The 27,297-nt window shown below is 38.7% G+C and overlaps 2 protein-coding genes across 2 annotated transcripts in view; both read right to left on the bottom strand.

Annotated features, from left to right (window-relative positions):
- Positions 1-319: 319 nt before the first annotated feature.
- On the bottom strand, positions 320-11,695 carry ice1 (KIAA0947-like (H. sapiens)). Its single transcript, XM_066690696.1, has 19 exons — positions 11,485-11,695; positions 10,624-10,682; positions 10,152-10,186; positions 9,824-9,842; positions 9,557-9,668; positions 9,269-9,345; positions 9,139-9,176; positions 8,795-8,877; positions 8,495-8,534; positions 8,331-8,393; positions 8,033-8,125; positions 7,268-7,734; positions 3,527-6,946; positions 3,091-3,265; positions 2,804-2,964; positions 2,255-2,445; positions 1,813-1,913; positions 1,401-1,499; positions 320-945 (listed from the first exon to the last, which is right to left on the bottom strand). The coding sequence occupies exons 1-19, from the start codon at positions 11,572-11,574 to the stop codon at positions 767-769; spliced, it is 5,502 nt and encodes a 1,833-aa protein (XP_066546793.1). The 5' UTR covers positions 11,575-11,695; the 3' UTR covers positions 320-766.
- Positions 11,696-22,995: 11,300 nt separating this feature from the next.
- The window catches only part of adamts16 (ADAM metallopeptidase with thrombospondin type 1 motif, 16), a 56,520-nt gene continuing 52,218 nt past the window's right edge, over positions 22,996-27,297 (bottom strand). The window contains exons 21-23 of the mRNA XM_066690965.1: positions 25,409-25,633; positions 24,687-24,834; positions 22,996-24,470 (exon numbers count right to left, since the gene is read on the bottom strand). Of these exons, the coding sequence (XP_066547062.1) occupies positions 24,355-24,470; positions 24,687-24,834; positions 25,409-25,633 (489 nt within the window). The 3' untranslated portion in view covers positions 22,996-24,354. The remainder of the gene's footprint in view (positions 24,471-24,686; positions 24,835-25,408; positions 25,634-27,297) is intronic.

The following is a 27,297-nucleotide window of genomic DNA, read 5'->3' as shown; positions in this document are numbered from 1 at the left end:
TCACAAGGATAAGTGGGAATATAACCTTGTAAAATCATATAAAGGATAAAAATTGATTAATTCAACATGCTATTTATAGATTAACACATAATATCTATAAATATGCACAACTCACATTTGAACCCACATGGTTAGAATTGCAATTGCAGCAAGAAGACGTCTCGTTTACCCATTACTGTTACATCATTGCCCCCTACTGGTTCCATTTCAATATGCCAAAAGAAACCAAAGAAAGCTGGTGTTGTTTCTCTTCACAACATTAATAAAATGGCAATACATTCAATATTAAAACAGAAAAAATAAATACAAAACAAGCATGTTTACATTGTTATTCATTTTAATATAAAAATTATTCTCTAGAGTATCAACAAATTATGTACAAAAACATTTACATTATGTACCAATACTTTTTCAAATACTTATAAATGCCCTTTCAAAGTAAAGGAATTAGTGGGCAAGGAAAGATTGTTCACCTATTTACAATATGGCTTTCAAGAAACAAAAAACAACAAACAAAATAATGCGGCCGCTAACAGAACAATCTTGTAAAAAGCATCTTCTGTTCAGATTGATAAAACCGTTATAGCATATATTACTTGCTACAAATTTTTTGCACCGAGACTGGAGGCAAGAAGGAAGCACTGAATTGTCCTCCAGCACTTTCCAGCATTAGCTGGCAGAACGACAGCACAATGCTACACAATTAAAAAGCCCACGTCCGTTAGAAGATGCTGTTCAGAGCACTTTGCCTTCTAAATTACCCCCTTCATCTAATCTGCCGACACATTGAGCCGATTTGTGTGATGCAGCTGGTGACTGCGGGAGGCACTGGGTGGGACGTTTCCGCTCTCCACGCTGCGAGGGCCTCCAGCGCTTCTTTGGGGTTGCTCGGAGCCAAATCGTAAATCGCGTACACCGCTGCCAACTGCACGGCCCAGGGAACACCTGCGATCGAGACACAATCGACACATGTCCATAGATATTAAGGCCTTTGAATTACAGTTTCCCTGACCTCTCAATTACACAGATTAGCACGTATCGCAATGACAGTTAATTACTCAAATCAGATTTTTGCATTCCCACTTTTTAATGTCAGGCAATTTCCTCCTTCAAGGTCAAGCAAATCTCAGAGTAATTTAGTGCTCATGTGAAAATATGCAATTTTTATTCATTTTGCTTGACTTTGGCAACATATAATATCGAGTTTAAAAGACTTATTATTTGAGATTTTAGAAAGCGACAGTCATTACAAACAGTCTATTCCACAGAAGCAAACCAACCATTTAAACAACTTCCTGAGCACTGATTTCCTCACCAATAACTGAGTAGGAACTCAGGACTCAATTATTCAAGGTTATTCTTTCTTTTTCAAGTCACCATCACCAGGATAAGGCTCTTACCTTCTGCGTTAGCATGTTGGCCAAACTTGTTGATAACACTGGCAACGTTTTTCACAGAAGTGACAGATCTCTCTCTCATCCCCAGCTGGCCCAGTCGTCCTGCTCCAAAGAATCAAAACCAAAAGTTATATCACCTGCTGCATGAATACTGAAAAATAATAGGGTTTCCATAATAAAAGAAAGCTTGTTTTCATACAGAAATTAAGCAACTCACTAAAATGCAACAAAATGAGCTCACATTTTTTATATTAAAGCCTTTTTAATTTGTAGTTTTCAAATGTATTGCGTTACTTTACCCACATAGACAGTTTGGAATTGATGCATTCTCGTTTCTACAAACTACAGAAGGTAACATTTTAAATATAATTTGCAAAATTGTGTGCTTAAAAGTAATAACAACAACAACACTCACCTATAAGCCTGAGAACAGCAGCTACTGAAATATCAGTGGTGTGCTGTGTCACTCTCTTCCCTTGTTTCAACCACTTGTCCATGATTGGCCAAAGCTCCTTGCTGCAAAAAAGCAAACCACAAAATAAAACAAGTTTGTATATTCAAAATAACGTGGTTAAAAATGTACAGGTTATAAAATGCTGCTTACTAAAGGAAGAGATAAACACTAACATTATAACTGACAAAATACGCACTGAAAGAAGGTGAACAGGGCAAGGCCGATTACATTTCCCAGGCGGTCCAAACTTTTAATCTAAATGTAGCTGCTACAGGCTTTCAAAACATGCTTACCATCATGCATCACTGAAGAAATACACATACACACACATCTATCCATCAGCAGCAGCCTATATCAATCCTCCTCAAGATACATGTATACAAGCACACGTATGGAAACGTACCATATAAAATGGTCGTGTGTCCAATCCCAGTGCTGCTGGGAACACAGCAGGTCTAAAGCGAATATGTACTCCCAAACCCCAGGGCTCAAGTCCTCTCCGTGTCGGTCGTGATACTGGAATGTCATATTCACTCCCATTTGCAGAACAATCATCGTATTGGAAAGTAATCTCACTATATCTCCTGGAGGGGCCTGTCATAATACACCGAAGAAGAATAAATACATGATCAAACAACAGTCTAAACATGACAATGGCACTGGAATTAAATGTGACTGCATCAAGAGATGTCATACAACCAATCCTCAGGAATGAAAGGTTCCCCTTTTCCCCAAATCCTGCTAATTAAAGTCTGAGTACTTCAATAAAGGGGATTACACACACAGAAGTCTATAGACCTCAGATTAATAGTTCTCTCATACCATAAGCTCATAATGAAGCTTAAAACCTTTCAGTAAATATAATAATGCGTGCTTTTAATGAAGCCCATTGTGTAAACTATTAAAACACAGCTCAATGACCCTGGAAGAGCAACGGAGAGTCAATACACACCTTCTCCCAGTCTAGATAAGTGGTTAGACACTGCAGGACGTCTCCCTTTGCTCTGTGTCTGGTCACCGCCTGGATTGCTTTATTTATTAATCCGGGGAAGGAGAAGATGTTGTACCATGTGCTAATGACAAATAACACCATTTTAGCAGAATCAGGAAAATCTGGAGAGAGAAAAATGACAAGAAAGTTTTACTTCCCTTCCATGCATTGATTGCCAACACTTCACAATGTATTCATGTATATTATTTATTAAAGCACATATCAATAACATTGTTTCACGATCTTACCTTCTTTTAAAATGCTGTAAGCAAAAAGACGAGCCTTTTCTAAATCTCCCTGCTGGCGACAAATCCCGACATACACCCTACACAGGGCTTGAAGGTGGTTACTATGCAGGACAAGCTTTTCAGACTTCATCTTGGAAAGAATAGCAATTAGGAATTCTTCCGCCAAGTGCTTGAACTGAAATTCAAGAAACCAAAAACAAACACTTAACATTTGACACTGACAGTCCCAAAAGTAGTTAAACCACCAAGCTGAGGGCTCCAACTTTAACCTTTCAAGCAAGAACTAAAGATCACATTACAGTCCTGCTACAGCCAAACAATCATACAGGTCAGAACTACTTTCAAATACAAAGCAGAAAAGCATTTCTGAATAATTAGCTGCTTGTTTGGGAAACGTATTCCATATAAGGTTATCTACATACTTGAAATGACTAACCTTGTTTATTGAGCAAAATTTCTTAATGACGTCCCGCTCCTCGTCTCTCAACACTGGTACCCGGGAAACATTTCCAGCTTTGAGATGACTTTTAATTACAGGTAGCAAGTCAAAGCAGGCTTTTTCAATCTTCTTAAATGCGTTTACTATTACTTTTGGTGGAAAGTTTCCTGCAACATTTCTAGAGGGCAAGTGCTTTTCCGTTGGTGTCAAACCTTGTTTCTGCATTCTTCCTTCACTAAGTTCCGATGAATTCTCAGGAGATGTAACTGGCTCCTCCATCTTTTCAGGGACAGGTGAATCCATATCTAATCGAAGCTTTTTTGCGCTTCTCGGCAAAAGCATGTTAACTCCTGGCCTTTTTCTGATCACTGGAGTGCTTTCTGACTGCTGCTTCAAGCTGCTGTTTTCCAGTTCACAAGCTTTCCCTGTTTTAGTAAAGGCGGTTGTGGAAGAATTAATGGCTTTGAATCCGGAGATCTGATTGACAGATCCTGGGACATGGTTTGCAGCACCAGGAATGCTTCTATTAAGATGAACATTCCCTCGAAGAATGTTGAGTGTTCTTGCACGGGCAGAAAGTTCTGGATACATGGTGTCCAAGATTCTCACAGAGTTCTCCTGCTGCATGGTGGGAGAGGAAGTGGATGAGGTTAATGCAGAAGGTGGGAGCCGACCAGGAACTGGGAGGGCGTGCTTGGGGGTGGCAGCACAGAACTGCAATGGAGAGACTGTTCCGCTTTTAGAGTCTGAAGGGGATGGAGTGGCAAAGCATGGAGAGTTTTTCTTTGGCCCATCCGATGGAGATACCAGCTCATCCATCGGTGAGGGAAAGGACAACCTGCAAGACCGTAACCTTAAAGGTGAAGCAAGTCTCTGTAACCTAGGAGGTGTGGCAGTCAGTGGTGGTAACAGCGGAGGAAGAGGTGGGCCCATGGCTGACCGAACCTTCTTTATGGATTCCGATGAAGACTTTGTTGAGGTAGAGGTATCCGCACAAGCCAGCACTGGTGGATTCATTGTGACAGATTCTCTTCCTTTTAGACCTGCTTTTAATCGACCTAATACAGTACCGGGAAGAATGTCGTCTTTTAAAGTCTTGGTTTTTGCAGCACCTCGTCGGCACGCTCCTGGAGTTGTCCGAGCCAGGTTTTTGCGCGTCGTGACAGCCTCATCATTACACAGCACTTCAGGTTCCTCACACAAAACTTTTCCGTTAGATGCTTCATCTCTGTGCCGATGCTGGGAATCTCTCTCTGCTTCTAATCCTGGTTCTGAAAGACTTCTGAGAGTAGTAGAACTCAGATTATCCATTTCTGTAATTGTCTTTTCTGACTGATGAGGCACATCTTCAAGACTAGAGGTTATGCATTCTTTGAATTCCTTTTCTGGATGCACCTCCTTCAATTTATTTGGCATTTCCATCTCATCAGAATTAATCAAGGGTGTACCAGGTGTTTTTACATTTACTTCAGTCTCATTATCTTCCACAGGTGTTTTCCCTTGATTAACTTCTGACTGCATCCTTCCAACCGACACAAGCTTTTGAAGATCATTATTAATGCTTCCAACTCGCTGATTGATTGGTTTCACTTTCCTCTGGACTGTAAAACTCTCTTGTTCATCCGACGAATCATCATCCTTCACAGAATCCTTTGAGTGGATATCTTCACGTTGGTTTTCACCCCTGAATTTCTCTTCCACCAAATCTGACTCAGGTTTGGTGTCACAAGGTTTTACGCTGCTGCTGTTTTGATTCACTGCAGTCGAATCATTACCATCAGACTTCAGCTCATGAGCATTTTGTACGGAACTTGTTTTTTCTACGCTGGAGGAAATACTATCTAAGGACATAGAGTCTGTTGCACTTGAGACCTGAGCTTTGACTTCAAGTGAACTAGAATTATTACTGGGCGTTTCGTCTGGTTTCTCTTCTGTTTTTTCTTTCAGCTCAGAAAGCTTTGTATCTGAATCTCTTTCTATCCCATGTGATTCCGAATCTGTGTCTCCTAAATCCTTCACTTCAATTGTATTTTGTTCACCGTCAGATGATTCTATTAAAGAAATCATATTCTGTTCAAAAGCTGCTTTTGATTCTTCAGGAGTTTGTGGGACTGAAGAGCTTCCAATCACATCAACATTTTCCTTTCCTTTTGCTTGTTCTAGTTCGTCTTCATCTTCGGGTAAACTTGAATCATTGTGCGAGACCTTGATATCCATTGCTGCAGAGTCTGAAATACCTGTGCAAACTTCAAGTTCTTGAGCTGAGCTTTCCTCCACGATGGTTTCCGAACGGTCTTCTTTCTGGCTTTCTTCAGAGTGGTTTGAATCAGCAGTTCCTAAATGCGCAATGTCCTTTGAACCAGCTTCAGACACTTCCTCTAACATTACTTCTTCAGCTGGTATTACATTCTGTGTTTCACTTTGCACATTTTGGATGCTAACCTGTTCAGTTGCATTTGTTTCCTGTTCCATACAGCTCTGTACAGGGGAGTCCATGACTTCCATCTCCTCTTTAATTACATTAACATTTGCTGGAGGAGTCTGGAACAGCATTTGCAGTGCATTGCACCCCCCTGCGCTATCACTGTTCGAGTCCATATCCACCTGTGGATCTGTCGGTTTTGTTTTTTCTTCAGCAGTATCCAATTGACAGCTATCACTTTTAACATCAGTGTCATCCTCAGCCTTGTTTTCATCTGGAGAGACATGCTCTTGACACGGAGAACATTCTGTATCCATTACGTTTCCATCCGTTTTGACTTGTTCTACCTCCTCCTGTTCCGCGTTTGAGCTCTCAACCTCAGAGACTTCGGCCATCGGTGTGGGCAGTTCTTCCGTCACTTCGTTAACCACGGGCTCTTGAACAGGATCATCAGACAGAGGGTCTCTGGATACATCCAACATTTCTTCATCAGATCGTGTCGGGATTAATGTTTTACTGGTCTCTTCTGATCCCAATACACTTTGTGGTGGAGGCGCTTCTTTGGGTGGAAGATTTACTGCACATTCCGTCTCTTGAGCAATATGGGAAGATGTTATGCCATCGCTATTTTCATGATTGTGCAGGCTCTCAGGGGAAACTGCATTACTTGTATCTGTTTTATGTGTGGATGTTGTCAATCCATCTTGTACCATATCCACAGAAATAGAAGGATCTGGTTCATGGCGGTTCTGGGGTACAGAGGAAGAGGTGCCGGACCCATTGCATAAAAAGCGGTCTACAGTTTGGGTGGAGGCCAGTTCAGAAGAGTCCTCGAGTTCAGATTCCACTTTATCACAAGGGATGTCACTCTGAAGAGCATCTTTCACGTCCTTAAGATGAGGTGACTCAGACACCAAGATATCCTTCACTGCACTGTTGAGAGGTCCGACTTCATCTTCAGCACTCGAGTCTGACATATTTCCGAATAAAGATTCCTAAAAAATAGATGAATAAAATTAACAAAAGCCACAGACTTGCAGATACATATACACACACACACATTATATATATATATATATATATATATATATATCGCTTGCTCAGTTAATGCCTGTAGCACACATTCTGATACCTGAAGATTATTCATGAGCACAGTTTAAATATTGGGACACAGCTAATTACTCAATGTAATGTACATCTACTCTAGTGAACCTTGAGGGACTGATACACTACAATATGTCAATCTACACACACAAACCAAGCATGTAAGAAACACATTTCCTTCTGAAAATGAAACCGTTATTTGAAATGCTTACTTCAGTGTGAGGTGGTGAAAAGTGCACTGGAGACAGAAGAGGAGGTAAAGGCGTGAACCACTCCAGTAACTGATCAAGATCATGGCCAGGTAATGGACTGTGCTCTCTCTCATCACCGGAGGGCTGCCCAAGGCGTTCATTTAAGTTTTCATGTACAGTCAGTTCCTGCTCTGCCCCATTCAAAGCAGTCTCACCAGTAAATAGCTCCATCCTCCTCCTTTTTTCTTTGCGTTTTGCTTTCCGGTGCCTTGTAACTGCAGCTTCAGGCACAGTGAGCGTCTGCTCAGGCGCTCCAGAAGATATGAAAGGAATGATGGGAAAACGTGATGGCTCAACACTCCTTCTGGATGGGCTCTTGTACAGAAGTGGCTGGTTGTTGTGCGCTTCCCGTTTCAAAGGACTGTTGAGCAAAACCGTTGGTGCAAATGAAGGGCTTTCACTGGGCATCCTGGGATGTCTCATCTCATCTGGAAAGAATCAAGTTATAGAAGAAAATTATAGTATTATTGGTATTTTGCAATATTAATAACACACATGCAAGAATAGCCACAAATAGTTATACAAAGAGCTCATGTGAAACATGAAAATGAATTATTTGAAACTGGTATTTGAAGAATATTATTAACATACTTATGACATATACTAAATTCTTCAGCTTAGACATTTCAGAATATAATGTTGAATATTTCACCCCTTTATGAATTAAAGCATTCCAAAGAAAATAAAAATGTCCAGGGTTCTAGATAAGAAAAATAAATGATTTACCTGAAAACTGTAGTTGCTCTCTGTGCGTTTGCGATACCTGAGAGGAGGGTTCAATACACATCCACAGTTCTTCTAAGAGCAACCTCACTTTAGCTGAGAGAGACAAAAAATATATTATGACACTACAGAAAACTTCTCTATGAACCTCTGTCACATATTAAAATATATACTTATAACATTAATAATCCCTATACTCTTATCAGATTAATCACTTTCCTCAATTATTCAAATCAACTAAGACATTCAAAGTATATTTTTTCATTTATGCTTAATAAATTAGAAAGGACAAGAATCTTACTTTTGTCAAGTATTGGTGCCGTTTCCTGAGTTGCATTTGTTTGAGTTGACGAATTTCTTAATTCTGAAATAGAAACAAAATCTTTACATAAAAAAACAGTTTATACATTTTTTATTTCTTATAAATAAGACAAAAGTTAAGTCATAAATCCAAGATGTACCTACCCCTTCTCTGATTATCTTTTTCCAACTTGTCGAGCTTTTTCTGTAAAATAAATAAAGATTAGTTAAATACAGCACAGTTACCATGAATCTTAACATTTTAAAACTGAATACAAATACATAAATATAAATTATATATACAAAAGTGTATTTTTATTGATAGAAAGTATAATTTAAATGTTTAATTTGAATATTTGTATTTACATTTTACTCCCAAGAAATGCCTTGACATATATACAGATATACATACATACTTATACACAAGCCATCCATTATAATGTAATGCTAGGTGACATGTCTAACCTGAGTTTTCTGTAGATCCTTCTCCACTGTTTTTCTCTCCAATTTCAGTTGCTTTATTTCACAGCTCTGTTTTTCTGTTATATCTTTAGAAAAATAAAACAGAAATCATTCAGGTAAGTACAAGAACTAAAACCAGTGCCAAACCAAGAATTATTGTATAAATGATTCATATATAACGGTTCTGTAATCATTTTCTTCATTTTCTCCAACTACTGTAATGCAGTGACTTTCGGTGTGTAACACTGTAGTACTCTAGTATACAGTGTGTATCGTTTACAGTGCAGTTTCTGAATACAGAATACTGAATACAGCAATAATTATATATCATGAATCAACACACTAACCTTCAAGCCTTTTCACTTGACTTTCAAGCTTCTTCTTTCTAAAACAGACACACAAAAATAAAGGATTATTAAATCATATTCCTGCAAATTCCTGAAAATGTAGCTTCACTTTCAAAGAGAATTTACTTACAAAGCTTCCGTTTTACTTCTATCTTCCTTTAGGGTTTCAACCTCCAGAAAGGACTGCTGATAGAGCTTTAGGGAGCTCTGTGAAGATACAAGATGAAGTTAGAAAGTCACAAATCGCAACCTCACATAATACCTCCTGATAGCTCGGGGAATATTTTAGAATAGAGCTGCCACTGGAAAAATGTCATTCAGTTTTGTCATTACTGAAGAGATTAATTCAGTTATGGATTTGAAGTCATGGATGATATTTCTTATTAACATTCAGCCTTTCATGTTAAATATAACATACCCTCTTTTCGTCCAGTTCTAACTTCATTTCCTCAAACTCCTTGTTCTGTTTTTCCAACGGTACCAGCTTCAAGAGCAGTTCATCCAGCTGATGGTGGAGGGTGCTGGTCTCCCTTTGAAAAAGAAGGAAAATATTGAAAAATGATAGAAATGTCTCTTGGAATATGTCCGTTTGGTTACATCTAAATTAATCTGATTGACTAGCTTTAAAAAATTAAGTATAAATGCAGACAACATACACACAAAACACACAGTGACTGAGTCTTACCTTTGAGCCTTTTGAAGCTGTAATAAACTGTTAAGGAAAGTACTGGAAAGGCAGGAGAACAAAACTGCAATGTATTTTAATCTTAGCAAAATGTGAAACTTGGAACTCTTTCCACACAGCATTACCATACCACGATCGCATGAAAGCTTAATCTTTGCTATACACAGACCCACTGCCTGAGATCCACAGAAAGACACAGACACCAGAATTAACAAAAAAAAAGTTTGATTTCATTCAAAGACTTAATTTGAATAATCCTGAATTCGTTCATGATCATTTACATTACACCGATATAAGAATGATATATGTTAATTTCAGAAAAGGATATCATCACACTTTTCCTGGTATTCCGTTAGCAGGTGACTGGAAAACAAGAAAAGAAGAAAACCGTTAGTCTTTCTTAAGCCACTATTTTGACTGTTCCTCTAAATCCATGAAGCAATCTTTCTGCACGGCCCAATAATATAAACTGACAAAACAGAGGTGAAACTGCTGGTGGCAGAGAAGTCTAAATAACTGTTTATTGTCTAATAGTTCAGCCAACAGCAAATGCACAGCACATAAGACTTCTGGGGAACAGGTTTTTGACCCCGAAAGAAAAAGCTGTCCAATACTTTTGTGTGGTTACATTTCAGGGCCTTTTCTTCAAATGAGAGGAGCTAATGGATTTGTTGAGGTTTTGCTAAAACACACGATGGCATGTTGATAAACAGAAATGACCTCAGTTATAAAACACTGGTTTAACCATGATGACACCAAATAACTAAAGCCATGGGAGAGAAATGTGGATGTATACTCACTCTGTGTCAATGATCTTTTGCTTCAGTGCTAGAAGTGCTGCTACATATTCATTTAAGTTCTGAAAGAAAAGCAAAGAGCATGTACTACTTTCTGCAGCAATACTGAATTTGTGAAAGAGAAGGATAAGTCACAACTTGCTGGGTTGTCTACCAAAATAAGATGTTAAATAAGGTGCAACTAACTGAAGGGGAGGGAAATGTACATGTTTGTTGTTTTAACGTAACTATACTCTGAAGACATTAATACAACTATATGAAAGTGGAATTATTTTTAACGTGAAAAGCTAACACATTTGATTTCGTTTCTTCTATGTAAATAGGTTAAGATTAATGTATGTCGAGAATATACAGCGATCTGTAATTTATTAAAAGTAAAAATACATTTTTAAACGAATGGCTGACGTATACAATAGGTTATACACGTTTTTGTTTGTACTTCAGCTTTGACATTCACGTTTGATACAACTGGCTAGGCAACTTCACAACAATGTACATACACGTGTTTTCCCTCCCAACACGTCAAACAGGACGAGTATATATTAAATAAGAGCAACGTTTTAAAATTACAATCAAATTCTGAAACTGCTTAAAACAAGTCCTCGAAACCCTTCTTGATATTTTGTCACGAACAACAATTATTTTCAAAATGCATTTAATCTTTGACGTCTATCACCCGAGTCTACATTTACATTAACCACTCAACACTAACGTTTGGCTGGACTGAACTAATCAAGTCTTTGATTACGAGACACATATTTACAATACCCTCCCTTAAGAAAGAAAGACAAACACAAATAATGTACATTAAAACAGGGACAATACTGCTGAAGACCTTGAAAATAAAGGGGGCTGTTTACCTACCTGCTGCAAAGCGTTACAGTTCTGACAAGTTCCTGCCGTTGCATCTGAGGCAATTCCTGCCGTTTGAGAGTGACTCTCGCCGGGCATCATAGTAACACAGCAAGGGGGTTACAAAACTACACAAATAAAGGGATTAAAACACCATTGGAAACCGCCATCAAAACAAACGGCAGCCACTTCCACCCCAGCACACAAACGCTACATAGTACGCACACCACATTGACTTAGGACCCCAAACATGGAGTAAGACGGCCTTCAAAAATGCCTGATTTAAAAATGTGTCTCAAAACCCAAAAGCATCCAATGTAATAATGATCTGATTATTTTAAATTCTTCTTATTAATAATACCTATATTATTATGCATACGTGCATTTTAAATAAGTCGGTATAAACAAGAAAGTAATTTAAACGTACAGGTAAACAATATGGCAACTAAGATGGGGAAGCCCCCAGCGCCGGCCTGTAATAAAACACGTGTTGTGCAGAGGCGTGGCATTACGTACACTTACTGTGTGCTTTTAGAGGAGTTCGGCGGTTTTGGGTCATTTCAATAATGCCAAATTCACTTGCTTACTAAAAACTCATATACACTGATATTCGGGAGTACTCCCACAAAAATAAGAGACACAAACAAAAACCTGTTGAAAGGGGTGGGTTAGTTAAACTATGGTACCGGCCACAAATGTGCGTTATGTTTGCAACCCTAGTCTACATGAATTACGCAGACACAAAGCTTAACAAATCAGAAACCACACATTTTTCAAGCATCATAGTTGAAATAAAGGTTTCTGGTATTCATTGATAATTGTTATTAAAGGAGAATTGTTCATCAATTCAAGCAATACAAATATTTACAACCATAATGTAGGGTTTTGTTGAACTTACAAGTACAATACACAAGCCTATGTTCCTAAAGTAATTATTTATTGTATGGAAATGATGTAATTATTTAATTCCATGGAAATCTGAGTGACTGCAGGTTTGACACCATGTCAAGACTGAGAACAAGTAAATACATACAATTATGTGTAACTACAATATCTGCATTTTCCTTTGAACTTTGCATGGAGTAATTTGTTATTAGCCTTAAATATATGCTCTTAAATTGTCCAAAGAACCGGGAAATTACATCCTTCAGAATTATGACATACACGTGTTAAGTGTTTGGTCCAGATGTTTCAGGATATTTCTGTAGGAAAGCTCTGCTGCCCTGGACATCAGCCAGATCCTGGAGGTTCCTCTGCAGGTTCCCAGAGGGAGAAAAGAAAGTCTTAAGCATTTCACATTAACTAAAGGAGGAAGTGAGATCTTTGTATATGGACTGGAAATGAAGCCAATACTTATCATTACCCTATAATAAATGTCATATTATTATTTCACAAACTACTGATGTATATATAATACATAATTGTATTAAAGATCAATATACTTGTGTTTTATTTCATCCCATTGCGTTGTGGAGATCTGTGTATAATTATAAGGTTATGTTTCATGTATAGATATAATTCATGGTTTAAATCCCATTAGCCTTTTTACATTTAAATGGAAATATTTGCTTTTCAGAGTTACAATAAGGGCTGAAGCAATTAAGTTAGAAAATAGGCATTGTAAGGGTGCAAACATAGAATATGCTGACTGCGTTTATTGTTTGTACATTCATAATGAAAACTAAATTACATAATACTGACAACCGCCACAAGATAACCAAATAATCTAGTGGGTTTAATTATGCACACTTTTCACTGCTGGATTTTATTACTCCAAAAACTTTAATTATGCAGATTCTTTCTGCCTGGTGTGAACGTATTCACATTTTAATAAGATTACCAACATGTATTGTACGTAATTGAGGAAATAATTCCAGTGCATTTAAATGGAAATTGAGTGTATTTATATCAAGCAAGTAATAGACTTAGTTTTTCTGTATCACCACCTCAAAGCAATTCATAATGTACAATAATAATGATGTACAACAGTGAATCAAGTTCAACACCTTGCCAGAATTATTCATCTATCCAACGACTTCATCATAATTGATTCAGTTGGATGTAATAGATTGAATATTTTTTATTATATTAAAAAAAAAAAAAAAAAAGTGGGGTGACTAATTATTGTTCATTCTTATGCTGGGACAGGGAAGTCAATTAATATTAAGTGCTAGGTTGCCTACTTGTGATTGTTTGAGCATTACAATGAAAAGGATACATTATCAAGTCTTGTGTGTCAGTTACATGATATGTAAAAAAAAAAAATAGAGACAGTTTTAAAGCATGGGGAGTTTAGGGAAATATGTTTTCAATTTAATATATATTATGACTATGATTAGAAAGCTGACACTATTAAAGATGTTGCACAAATATCACACATAATTTCAGATTCATGAAAATAAAACCATCTCAATTCAGTATTAAAAAGCTAAAAATAGATATTGAATTGAAAAACATATTCATAGAGGAACACCAAATATACAGTATTTCAGGGTGCTATGCTCTTCAGTGAAATATATATTATAACAGCAGAGGGCACTCTTATACAAGTCATATGCATATGAAATAGGTACAAGTAATAATATTCTGTGTTGGCACAGTACGTTTATGATTAAGCTTTGCAATGCATTTTTCCAAAGCTACTATTTGTTAATAAATAAAAAAAGATTATATTTCAGAAGATTTTCCATTTCTCCCAACATTTCTCAGATAAGTAAATAGGTTTATTTTGTTGTCAAACTGTATGTAACACATATCCTGGTCTGTGCAATTGCAGTCCATTCCTCAAACAGAATCCGTATGAAGGAAGCATGTTGTTCACAGGGATTGGTCACTTTTGAATGGATTTGGTGTTTTGTAAATGACCAGGCCATGGCAGAGTTTTGATAGCCTGTCTCTCTCTCTCTCCGTCTTTGCTGTCCTTGGGCAGTGAGAGGTGGCCCACCTCTTCCACAGAACAATTACAGTCTGTGGACTGATGACGGAGGACATAGATCCCTTTTGGAGAATCTTGTACGATTTGTTGCATTGGGCTGGGGTTACAGTTCCTTCAGAGAGTATCAGGGTGCGACTGCATTGGCCTGAATCACACCTCACTTGAAAGAGCAGGGGAATTAAGGTCTAAAAAGAAATAAATACATCATACAAGTAGAAAGGTTTTATTAGGCATTATGCATTATGGGGGCTGTTTTATAAAACGTATTGAACCTAGTCTATCATCCTTCTTTGAAAAGAAAAAGTATTCAGAGATATAATCCAATGCATTGATATCCAAAGATATAATAAAGGAAAATAAAAATTGTTTAAAAACATCATGCTTTTTAAGGTTTTGTTTGTCCACAGAAAATGTCTTCTACAATTTCTACATCTATACATTGTATATCATCTCCAACTTAATCATATATTAAAATAAGTGAGTACAATATTTCTGCTTGGTTAATTAATAATGCATCACTTTTATTTTTGTAGTTAAGATAACATTCTTTAATGTGTAATAAAAGTGTGATTTGAAACTGTTCATTCGGTCACTGTTACTGTAACAGAGATGGCAGGTATACAGAGATTTCCTCATTTCCACAATCCACCATGAGGGTAATATTTTCCTACAAGAGACTTCAGTAAATGAATCCTGACAGTTGAGAACTGCACAGAACTGCGTGGAATGAAACATTTTCGTTTTGTTTCCTAAACTCCTTTGGTTGTCATGACATTGGCTATTGTCATCTACAAATGTTTTAAAAGGTAGAGGAAGGAAGGCTACGTGAGGAGGTCATTAGGTGAGAATGACTGAATACACTAGTAATGTTTAAGAATATAAAATATGGTAGAAAGGAAAACTACAGTCTGTGGGTAGTAATAATAGTCATAACTTCCCAAGATATGTTTTATTTTCCGTTGGTGCATGCTGAGTATATCTGTAAGTCAAATTACAACACCTGAGATTCTAGTAGGCCTATAAGTCATGTGATACCGTTGTTTGCTTGGTATACAAACTAATGAGGGCTTGTAGAAACTTCAGCTGTGCCCCAACAGGAGAGTCACAGGAAATGCCAGGCTTTGAAAGAGATGAATTGTCAATAGGATTTGCGTAAAAAGCTTTACAATCTCCAAGACATAAGATACTTTAAATAAAATACAAATACTGTAAATAACACACACAGTGAAACAAATTCTGTTACCGCTTTCGAGAAATCATTGAGAATTTAACATAAACATGCTTTTGTAATATATATTAAAAACACCAACCAACCACCAGCCAAGCAACACACAGTTTAAACATTTTTCAAAGTTTATATTGATTAAGAGTATGCTCTCAAATATCAGAGAAATATGCTTTTAGATTGCATATTTTCTAACATTCAAAAACTCAAAACACAAATAAAAAGAAGAAAAGAAAGGGATGATTTGGTATAATTGACTTTTGTTCTCATGTTTAAAGAGCCACCATCTCAGATTATAATGCTGGCAGACTAAGTCATTTCATTGCATGAGGGTTGGCTTATGCGGGTGACAGCAGATTTCACTGCTATAAAATATGAATATCTCCCTTTTTCAAAACATAGAACCCCCAATAAAACTGTAGCATAAGTGATGAGAAAAAATAAAGAAAGGAGAAGCCAGGTCAGTTTTTGCTTGGAGATGATAAACACACTCATGTTTGGGTCAGCTGGGAGACGGTCCATTTTCCAGGGCACTGAAAACCCCGCTGAGGTATGAACTTACAGAAAATAATCGAGAGTGCTCCTCGTGGTGACTGTGAGCAGCCTAAACACTTACATCACTGCCTTAAACTGCACCTACTGTTACATGACAGGATTTACAGTCCTGGTGAAAACACGGCTACAATTAAACCCTATGGTAGGCACTAGCCAAGACTGTTCAAATTCAAACCATTCAATAAACAGAACAAACAAAAAACTCAACACGGACAGTATTTTAAAGTGTTATCAGGCAGATGACAGCCTTCTACACTGTATTTACAGCCCTTACTGTCCAGCCCAGTCGGTGTCAATCAGATATATGGCAAACTCAAGATCCCCATGATGATTGTACCCAACCCAGCCAGCTCTGTTTCAAATATGGGAACTCCCATCTACAGCTGGCAAGCAAAACAGACTAATGTCATCTGCAAATTATAAGCTTTTAACTCCCCACCCCCACCCCATACAGTACTTTCTGCTTTACTTTCAGTTGTAATAGTTATTCTGGTATGGTGTGGGGGGAAAACTGAAAAAACAACCAAAACAAACGTTCAATGTACATGTAAAATAAATTAATAAACCGTGGGAACTTTGCTTGGCTGAGAAGTGTAACCAATCACACGCACCCAGACTGACTGTATAATCGATGTTGTGGTTTTACAGTAGCGAGGGAAACTCTGAAATGGAAACTGAAATTTTAATATCTTCCAATACTGGGGGCGGGGGGGTGCGGTGGCCTTTGTTAATTGGCAAGTCTGTTTTCGGTTCCTTTAGTCCTCTCTGGGGAGTATCTGTGGTTTGGTACAAGAGATGACATTTACTTGTAAATCTTTATTGTTTGTGCCTCAGGAGAAACATATTTCTTAGACTGCATGGGACATCTAGGTACTTCCCAAATAAGGCCGTCTGGGTGTATATATATGCTCGATTCGACAGTTATTTCCCTAGATTTTATATTATATGTTGTTTAATTTACTCAGGTTTTAGCATTACCCTCTGAATATTAGACTCTGAAGGGGTTTGCATGGCTACAAAGGTATAGTAACTGATATACATGTTTTTCTGAAAAGATGGAGAAAAACTAAAATGTAGCCATTGCCATCCAGTGGTTTTGTTTTCCTCCCAGAAAGGAAGTGTGAACTATAACGTCAGCCCTAATTCATTACCACAGGATATTTTAACAAGGACACATACTGGGAAGCTGGAGGAGAAAATATCTTAAACAAAGTGCAGGACCAACATGAATGGCACTGCAAATACACATGACCTTTTTCACGTGCTAAATATATTAGGAGCCAGAAAGTCCAGCAGGGGAAACACACCAGAGCGACACAGCTCTCTGAAGATTATAATTCTGTCTCGGCAGCAGTAGCCAACTAAAAGAGAAGGCAATTTTTGGTTTTCCTATTATGAATTTGTAACACTGTAATTGGTAAACTAAGAATGTGTGAGAAACAAGCACCTTCCCAGGCTACAGTTCAGTATGTATGAATTTAATTTGGTGGGTACCAGTATTCACTTTCTTTTTCCTTGTACATTCATAACATTACAGAGTTACAGAGCAAAACTAAAATAAAACCTATTTTATTTCAAAAAAAGAGAACAAAATATATAATTCTAGTGTGAATATATGCTGCAAAGCTCAAACAAAATTAATCCACACTATTGATGGCTAAACAGATTTATTAATTGCAGATTATCTGAACTTTGACATATATAGGTTGCACTGGTGAATGTGAAACTTTTTACAAGAGGTTAAAGTACACGCGGCACTATCAAAGAGACGAGATGAAATACTATTTACTTGGTGAAGTATTTTACATTTACAAAAATACAAACATACAACATTTTAACATACAAACATACAAAATCCATTTCTAAAAAACATTTAAAATCCGGATATAAATCATAACAGAACTTAAAACGAAACCGAGTCAAGCATAAAACAATAAATACGGGTGCCAAAAAGTGAACATCAAAAACAGCTCAATTGCATTAAGAAACAATCTGATGCATTTTAAGAAAGGAACGGTCAGTGCACCAGATAAATCATAAACAAAACAAAACCACCACAAAAACAAAAACAAATCAGGATACCAAATTAAAAGTTCAATGCTTTAAAAACAGTGGTTAGGGCTCTGAACAAGGTACTTTCCCTAGATTGCTCCATTAAATGCCCAGCTGTATAAATGGGTAAATGTAAAAAATAATGTGATATATTGTAACAATTGTAAGTCACCATGGATAAGGGTGTCTGCTATGAAATTGAGTAATAATAATAATAATAATAATAATAATAATAATAATAATAATAATTTCCTTGAATAAAAGCACTGGGACTTGGGCACCAGCAGGTGGAGTATTCATCCCCGGAGGTGGGATCCCATCAAGGGATTCTGAGCTCCCTCAGATCTTGGATCTTCCAGTTCTTAAAGGCTTCCTCCTTGTCCCTCTGATGGATATCCAGATTGACATGGTCTTTCACCAGGTTCATGCCCCTCCGTGCGATGGTTTACGGGTCTGGCTCCTGCTTATTGAACAAGCACATGTTCCGTCCCTCCCACAGGGCCTGTTTCACTGCGCAGACAACACGCCACCAGCATCTCAGAGATGGCTGGACCGTACAGGATCTGCTGGGCGGTCGTCCGCGCAGGAACGGCGAACCTGTGGAGGAATGGAGAAAACAAGAGCCAGACCGCGGAGGGGCATGACTTAAAAATGTGAGCCTCTGTCTCCTTTCTCAGGCAGCCCTTGTAGGGGCAGGTGTCAACCTGGGCTAAGCCACACCTGTACATGAACACTCGGGTGGGGAGACACTGACTCACAGCCATCCAGGAGACATCTTTCTGCATATTTGTGAGGCAAACGTGCGTAGCGTTAGCCCAGATATTCCGTCAGGTTTCGTGAGGAAAATCTTCTATTCTGCTGGGACTACAAGACCATCTGTAGCCAGATGAGATCTACCCAGGAGACCAGCGTGGCTTTGTGGAGGCCTACTTCGAGTGCAAAGGCTCAGAGCGCCCTGTAGAACAGCGGGGGATCCCACGAGTGCAGCCTGGTGTTATCCATGGCGCAGAGGCCGAGTGGTCTCAGGCTGCAGGCAAAATAGAAGCGGTTCATGAAACTCACTTTCTTGCCAGCAGCCTGGATGTTTTTAACCACATGTGCCTTGATGAGCCGCACAACGTCAGGGACCCCCCTGCCTCCATCCAGCACGCACTTCACCATCAACACTCTTTTCAGCCTCTCCGTTTTACTCCCCCAGACAAACCGAAATACAGTTATATTAATTAGTTTGCTTGTATGCCTGTTTGGGGGAAAAATCATGTCTACGTAAAGAAGAATAGGGAAGAGGATGGCCTTTACAACCAGCATCGTCAGGGTCCTTGTGCTCCAGCCGTGGATCTTCTTTAGCACCTTGGTTAAGGCTTCCTCCAAGCTCAGGGTGTCCATGTTGGTCCCATCGATCGTGATCCCCAGAACCGCGATAGCCAGCTGCACAGGGAACACAGTCGACGGGAAACGAGATGAAAGCTTGATCTTTTTTTGAACATAAGCAGAGAAAGGCCATCTCTTTTAGTTCCTTGAAAAATAGCCACTGATGACAGTACTAGCTGGGGGGGTTACAATCTCCAAAGCATACATCATGTCTGGAATTGCTGATATCAGCAGTATTTCAAACTGCGACTCATCTGGGGTAAGTGAGTCATCTACATGGGAAGAAATAAACATGCAGGCAATACTGACCTACATAGACTGAACTGACCAGTCATAAATCAACTTTACAGTGTCTTTGCTCTGCCTTTACCTTCTACTGTCGAGATGACAAGATTTTAAAATACTAGAATACAGACCAGAGATCATGTTGTGTTTTATTTGATTTAATTTGATATATTATTTCACATAAACATGTCTACTTTCTGTCTTGAATGATAGCCTGGGAAAAATAGTAGGGTTAGAAGTGTTAATTGCCTTTAACGGCATCACTGATTTGAAGTGACCTCCCGAGAGCTAAGTAGCTCTACAAACCGCAGTGATCTAATAAAGGGCTTTGGATGTTGTTGAATCTTTTAAACGAGCGAGAGCCCTTCCAAGCATAATAAAGTCAGAAACACTCTCAGTGTTGTCATAAACTTGTATGACGGCAAGACCCAAATATGTAAAGCAACGCGTTGTTCAAATCAGGGGTCACCTGGACATTTTATTGAACTTAAGCAATACTAATAAGTTTGAATATGAAGGTAAATTATCCTCATTTAATGCAGCCAAACATGGACTGTCATTCTATCCAAGTTTTCAAAGAATAAATTAACAACATAAAAGCAGTCACTATGGTATAGTCTTGAATCCAAAACCAAACAGCTGTCGATCTTTTTCTGGTGGCCTACAAATGGCATATTTAAATGTGCTTTAAATGCAACAAATAATACAATAAATGTGTTAGTATGACTACAGTAATAACTCAAAAGTGTAGATTATATGTCAGTTGAACATTTTTGAGTTAATTCCACCTCCCAGTGATCTGAAACATTGCTACACAGGAACACGTTACTGAACTGAAAGTATTAAGTATTAATATATTAATATATAGAGAAACGTTAAAAAAACATGTTTAACAGTCCAAGGGTCTCGACTAGAATGATATTTCATCAGCACCCATATCTACACTATTTCCATCAAAATGACCCATCTAGCACCTTCCAAATACACAGGGCGTTTATAGGGGATCAGTGACATTTGGTACACATACAAATACAACTATGTGTAACATGGCTTCTAGTACAGTACGGCCTTCTTGAACTCATTAACAGCTTCACGCAGCTGTAGACCACGTCCAAATCTCAAGCATGCGAGCTGCCTTGGACAGAAGTGGTGGTCTGATGTGTGCTGTTATCCACGGATCTGTGTTCCCCGTGGTCCCAAGTTTCATTACTCATACAGGGCAGCTTTTACGATATTACAATCGCTTCAATAGTCCAACGAACTATATAAGCACCCCATAAATGCATAGACTATATTTATATGTACTTTCTTGTGTCTATATATATCTCTCTCCATGGAAAAGCATCATTACTCCATTCTTCATTTAAAAAGACTGCCATTTCGGCGATACAGCGACCTAACAAATTGACTTCGAAAGGCATATCATTTTTATTACATCACAGAAAAGCACGGGGGACTTTTTAATTGAGACAAACAGATAAAAACTGTATATATCCACGTTGAACTCCTTCCAGTAGTCAAACAGCATCTGGAAACAATATTGTCTAAGCAACACTGAAACTCGTGAGTCAGCATTAATGGCATATCGGTAAAAAGACAAGGCAGCTGCACGTAGATTTCCAAAGCTGCAAGAGTAGGTTTTAAAATTAACTTTATTTGGCAAATCCAAAACACAATAACATAGCATAATCTCAACACCAAACCATTAGCCCTGAAGGACCTCCAAAACCCTCCCATCCCCCACACATTACAAGATAGTTTTTTTAAATGTTATTATTCCTTCTGTTTTGCCAACAATGAAACACTTCAAAACCCTCCCATCCCCGACATACTGCCAACTATAGCCAGATCGAGAGAGGTTTTAAAATGATCTTCATGGAAAAATAATAAAATAAATATAAATAACAGTATCATCATATACACCAAACCATAACCACTCAAGACCCTCAAAACCCTCGTCTTCATTAATCATTAAAGAGCCTTTGCATATTTGTGTGCATGTGAGCGGTGAGGGCCGGGCCGATGCAAACACATCTTTAATCTCTGGCGTGCTCTGAAAAGCCGGGAGAATCGTCTACACGTTCTGGCTTCTGGGTTGTATTTTGATACACCCTGCAGAGTGCAGCGCTAGAATCTTTTCCCCTCAATAACACACAAAGCAAAACGGAAACTAGTCCACTGCTGAAAACATTATTGAACATTTAAACCCCAACAAATACAGAAAAACTTGTGAATCTCTGGGAGATTCCTAATACAATCATTGCAGATCTTCAATTCGTAAATGCCTACAAATGCCTTGTGGGCCGTGTTTGGCCTCTGGGGTGCGTGGTGCTGTGTGGTACCTGTGAGGCCAGCTCAAGCTCGACTACCATTTCATCACATTCATTTCTTGACGTATACAGCGGACACCGCAGATGCACAGCATGCCGGCAGCAGGTTACGATGATTCTGTTAAAAGCTGTTCATTTATAGAACGTGGCTGAAACACACGGCTGCCTGAATTTCAGAGAGGGGGGTCAGAGGTCCCAGAGGTGCACCTGCAGGAAATGAACTCCTCCACAGCAGCATGTTGGGGTGTCTGTTTTCCATGCACAGGGAGATCCTGGACCAGAGAGAGGCCGGGGGGCTGGGTGAGGGCAACTCCCTGGGGGTGGAGGAGGCTGTGGATAGCACTAGACATTTCTTAACTCACCTTTTATATAACGTTTTAAGGATCTCTGTCAGTTGCAAGTTTTTAAATGCTCTTAGTGATTTTCTTATTGCCACCATCCATCTAACAAAGATGCAATGGGAGTTTTCCATTTGTGATCATGCAGAAGCTGTCAAGACAGTTCAAGGAGCCCAAACCCAGCACTAAAGGCGTGCACATTCTGAAGGGGTGTGTTCTGAGGCACTAAAGTGATTACAAATAATGTTCAAAGGTCGAACATTTGAAATATGCCAGCTGTTATGACATTTCATGTGTGGGTATAATGTGTTGCTCTTGTGAATGAGAATAATCTAAAATAGTGCCAATAATTGTCTATTTGTTTTACAAAAAAATATATTTTAATCACCCATGTGTATGACAAAAAAAGCACACGTAATAGAACAAACTTTGTGATTTCATTACAAATTTATTACAAAATTCCAGAAAACATAAATATTTAAGAAATGTTTAATAGTTTAACTCCGCAAAAACCCTTAGAATTACTACAGCACCATCCACGAAACCTGACAAAAATGCAGCTTTCCCCCATATTTCTACCATTTCAGTGCTTTAGCCACAAATGGATAAAATATTAACTTTCTAGAGGGTTACTGTTGAGTATGTATCTTATATAGCAGGAACTTACCTGTGTGAGCAGGTGGGCAACAAGCGAGAATAACAAAAGAGAAGCTTTGATACAGAGTTATTGTTTACCTCAGGTGTCTTATTAAAATGTAAGGAAGCAGTAATGTTAAATATAAAAACCTTTTTTATTATTATTTCAAAATGATTAAGCTTTTGAAGCATTGCTCATATATACAAGCACTTGTCTTTTGAATTCATTTTGAGCAATCGTTGTTGAATAGTTCCCTAAATAACATTTTCTACCACTTTTCTGTTGTTAAAGCAGCAGAGTAGCACCTTCAAATTATTAAATAATCCAGATGTGCTCCATAACAGCCCGTAAGAAAATATAGCCTCAGCTAGACAATGCTACAGGTTAAAATCAGTGGCGAGTGAGGTACAATACAAGAAAGAAGAGAAACCAAAAAAAAGAAAAAGAGAAAAAGCTTGAGCTGGATTTTTGTGTGCTTCTTTGTAGGCGGAGATTTGTCATGTCCATTGTCTGTGAAAGCCTCTTCATGGTTCCCTTCACACAGCTGTGCACTTACTGGTCAGTGACCTCTCCGGGCTTCTTCTCCCACAGAAACATCCTCAGGCATCATCAACATCAAACATAATACTTAAAATAAACATAATGTGAATACTTCATGTGGGTTCTTAAGGGAACAGCATTCTTCTATGGCTTCTGCAGGACATGGACATTCCCATGGGAGTGGAAGTCAGGGCTTGGGATTTCCATGATGGGCAAAGTCCACTTTCCAGTGTTGGGAAGGGCAGTGGAAGCAACTCCATCTTCTCGCTGAACTTAAAAGTTCCTCTCTCACAATGCTGTGTGCCAATGAGCAATGTCTTATCACCTTTCCCAAATATGCTTTCATGAGCCTTGAGCACTGCCTTTTTTATTCATTAAGACTTCCATTTTGGGCAGTGGCTGCTTTAAGACCTGTTTGCCATACTTTAGAAGTTCAATAAGGCATTCTTTTGTCTTCCAGTCATATTCAAATGTCAGTCACGTGCTCATGCTCTGGCTAAAACTTCCTTCAAACCATGCCTTTGTTCGACACAACCGAGATCTGAATATACAGTCACCATTTTCGGTAAATCATTCTTTTTTTTTTTAGATACTGGCGCTTTTTGTCTTGAGCTTCATAAATTTGAATGAGAGCAGGATTTACAGCATTGCTTGCCATAGAACTTGTGGTTACAGACGCCATGCTGGGGCACCAAGTAACACCAACCGAAGTAATCCTTACATGGTACATCTGTGGAAAGATGAGAGTGGGAAACAAATGAAAAACCGAATTAAATTGCATACGACATATTGTATCACAGGTAACCTTAAAGATAATGTTAACCTCCAAGATTTTTACAGAATAGGTTTAGTTGGTCTGAAACCAATACAAATACAAATACATGTAGGAGAACTAGAATAGAAGTTATTACATGGATAAGGAACACAAAACATGAGTCGTACTTACCTTTCTTCACAGGTGCGGGACAGAAATTGGTGTTACAGGCCTGGGACATGACAGGTTTCAGGTGAAGGAGACAGCCAGGGGACGGCTTTCCATTGGCCAAACACTGCACTGAGCGCGCCTGAACGCCCCCTCCACAGGTCACGGTGCACTGCAAACACAGACAGTTTTTTGGCCTCGTTAACAGAGTCCATCTCTGCATGATCCTGTACGCTCTACTATGCTCTGCTTATTTGTAAAACTGAAATAAGGTGTCATGGATCATAACAAAGCAAGAGCAGCAATACACTTTTTTGTTCTTCCTGTAGTAGAACTAACTGTCTGAGGAGCTGGAATCCCACCTAAAATGTCTCCAGAAAGACACAAACAGTAGCTGCTCACTAGAAGCTAGGCATGTGAACAGAATAGTCATGAATTAATGATGTTGGCTGTATGGCTGTTGGCACACAATCGATTTCTACTGTTAGTTACAGCCTAATGATATAAACTCCATGTGAAGAAATGCTTCTAACTCATCCAACTTCAGATGGAGCACAACACAAAACAAACAAACAATGAACTGCCACTGAAAAAGAAGCTAAAATTAGATCTAGCTAACAGCAAGATTCTATCCAAGTTTCCATGGAACAATAAGTGACCTCGTTTGGGAAGTGTAAGGCTAAAGCTGGAATAGTTCAGTTTTGCACGCAGACATCATTCTAAACTACATCCATCTATTGGCGTACCTGAGACCAAGGGGAAGAGTACCAGCCAGCCCTGGCAGTGCTGGGGATGGTGTGAGTGACAGGATTGGGGCAGGCAGCAAGGGCACACTCTCTCTGCAGCTCCACGGTGGGCTTGGGCACATGATGGCATTTCTTGGGCACCAGCTCTTTGTACTTCCCCGCCGTGTCCTTTTCTGCACACTTAATAAACCGCCTCTGGATCCCTTTGCCACAGGTTGCTGAACACTGGAAACAGAAGTGAAAAATAAACATGTTTTATACATGGATGAGTAATGAACTTAATTAAGCTTACTTGTAACTTACCATGTATTTACTAATAAACTGGCAAAGATTGCAACAGCTCCCCATGCACAACACAGTCAAATGCATAGGTTTTTCAACATAGATGTTTTACATGCAATTCTAATTTAAATTATATGTGGGACATATTTCTGTGAAAGTTTTTGTTGATTACTATAGTTAATACCAACATATTGGTCAGAAATATGTAAGGCTAAACTCGGAATGATAATCACATACTTAAATTAAATATACAAATTATATATATATATATATATATATACACACCGATCAGCCATAACATTATGACCACTGACAGGTGAAGTGAATAACACTGATAATCTCGTTATCATGGCACCTGTCACTGGGTGGGATATATTAGTCAGCAAGTGAACATTTTGTCCTCAAAGTTGATGTGTTAGAATCAGGAAAAATGGGCAAGCGTAAGGATCTGAGCGACTTTGACAAGGGCCAAATTGTGATGGCTAGACAACTGGGTCAGAGCATCTCCAAAACTGCAGCTCTTATGGGGTGTTCCCGGTCTGTAGTGGTCAGTACCTATCAAAAGTGGTCCAAGGAAGGAAAAGGATGCACGTGGGGAGCGAAGGCTGGCCCGTGTGGTCTGATCCAACAGACGAGCTAGTGTAGCTCAAATTGCTGAAAAAGTGAATGCTGGTTCTGATAGAAAGGTGTCAGAACACACAGTGCATCGCAGTTTGTCGCGTATGGGGCTGCGTAGCCGCAGACCAGTCAGGGTGCCCATGCTGACCCCTGTCCACTGCCGAAAGCACCTACAATGGGCACGTGAGCATCAGAACTGGACCACGGAGCAATGGAAGAAGGTGGCCTGGTCTGATGAATTACAAGTTCAAGGTGTTGACTCTCAATCCAATCGAGCATCTGTGGGATGTGCTGGATAAACAAGTCCGATCCATGGAGGCCCCACCTCGCAACTTACAGGACTTAAAGGATCTGCTGCTAACGTCTTGGTGCCAGATACCACAGCACACCTTCAGAGGTCTAGTGGAGTCCATGCCTCAACAGGTCAGGGCTGTTTTGGTGGCAAAAGGGGGACCTACACAATATTAGGCAGGTGGTCATAATGTTATGGCTGATTGGTGTATATATATATATATATATATATATATATATATAATTTGCAGAGTATAATATATGCTTATAATCCACTACATTACAACATCAGTAAAGAGAAAAAATGGATTGTGAATTCAAAATAAATTCCTCATTCATCATTAAATAGATACCAATACTGAATGTATCAAATTAATCCTTGATGCCTAAGTTAGCCTTTATTCAAAGAATAATATGCATATCGCCATGAACTCTAAACCTATACCAGCTAGTGAAATAAAAAGGATTCCAATGTACCACTAATGCATAATGTATTTTTTTTTTTTAATAATGCAAATGGATTAAGGGATTTGCAATGCCTAACCTAGCAGTTAATTAAATTTCTTCCATGCATAAGACACATGGATTTAAAGGGTAATTTAAAATGAAGTGATGAAGCTGCTGAAGAAATACCCGGTACATAATCAAGTTGTTATGTAAATTAATAAGATGCCTTAAGGAGTCCCCCACGCAAAGCA

Source organism: Amia ocellicauda, chromosome 18, assembly GCF_036373705.1.
Source record: "Amia ocellicauda isolate fAmiCal2 chromosome 18, fAmiCal2.hap1, whole genome shotgun sequence".
NCBI lineage: Eukaryota > Metazoa > Chordata > Actinopteri > Amiiformes > Amiidae > Amia > Amia ocellicauda.
Note: the sequence above shows the minus strand (reverse complement) of the source record. Positions and strands in the feature narration are given on the sequence as shown.

Coding starts and splice junctions, on each gene's coding strand:
- ice1 (XM_066690696.1), bottom strand. CDS start 11,574: ATGATGCCCGGCGAGAGTCACTCTCAAACGGCAGGAATTGCCTCAGAT. Junction 8,126..8,330: donor GGCACCAATACTTGACAAAA/GTAAGATTCTTG, acceptor TGTCTCTCTCAG/CTAAAGTGAGGTTGCTCTTA. Junction 946..1,400: donor CCAACATGCTAACGCAGAAG/GTAAGAGCCTTA, acceptor TCTCGATCGCAG/GTGTTCCCTGGGCCGTGCAG.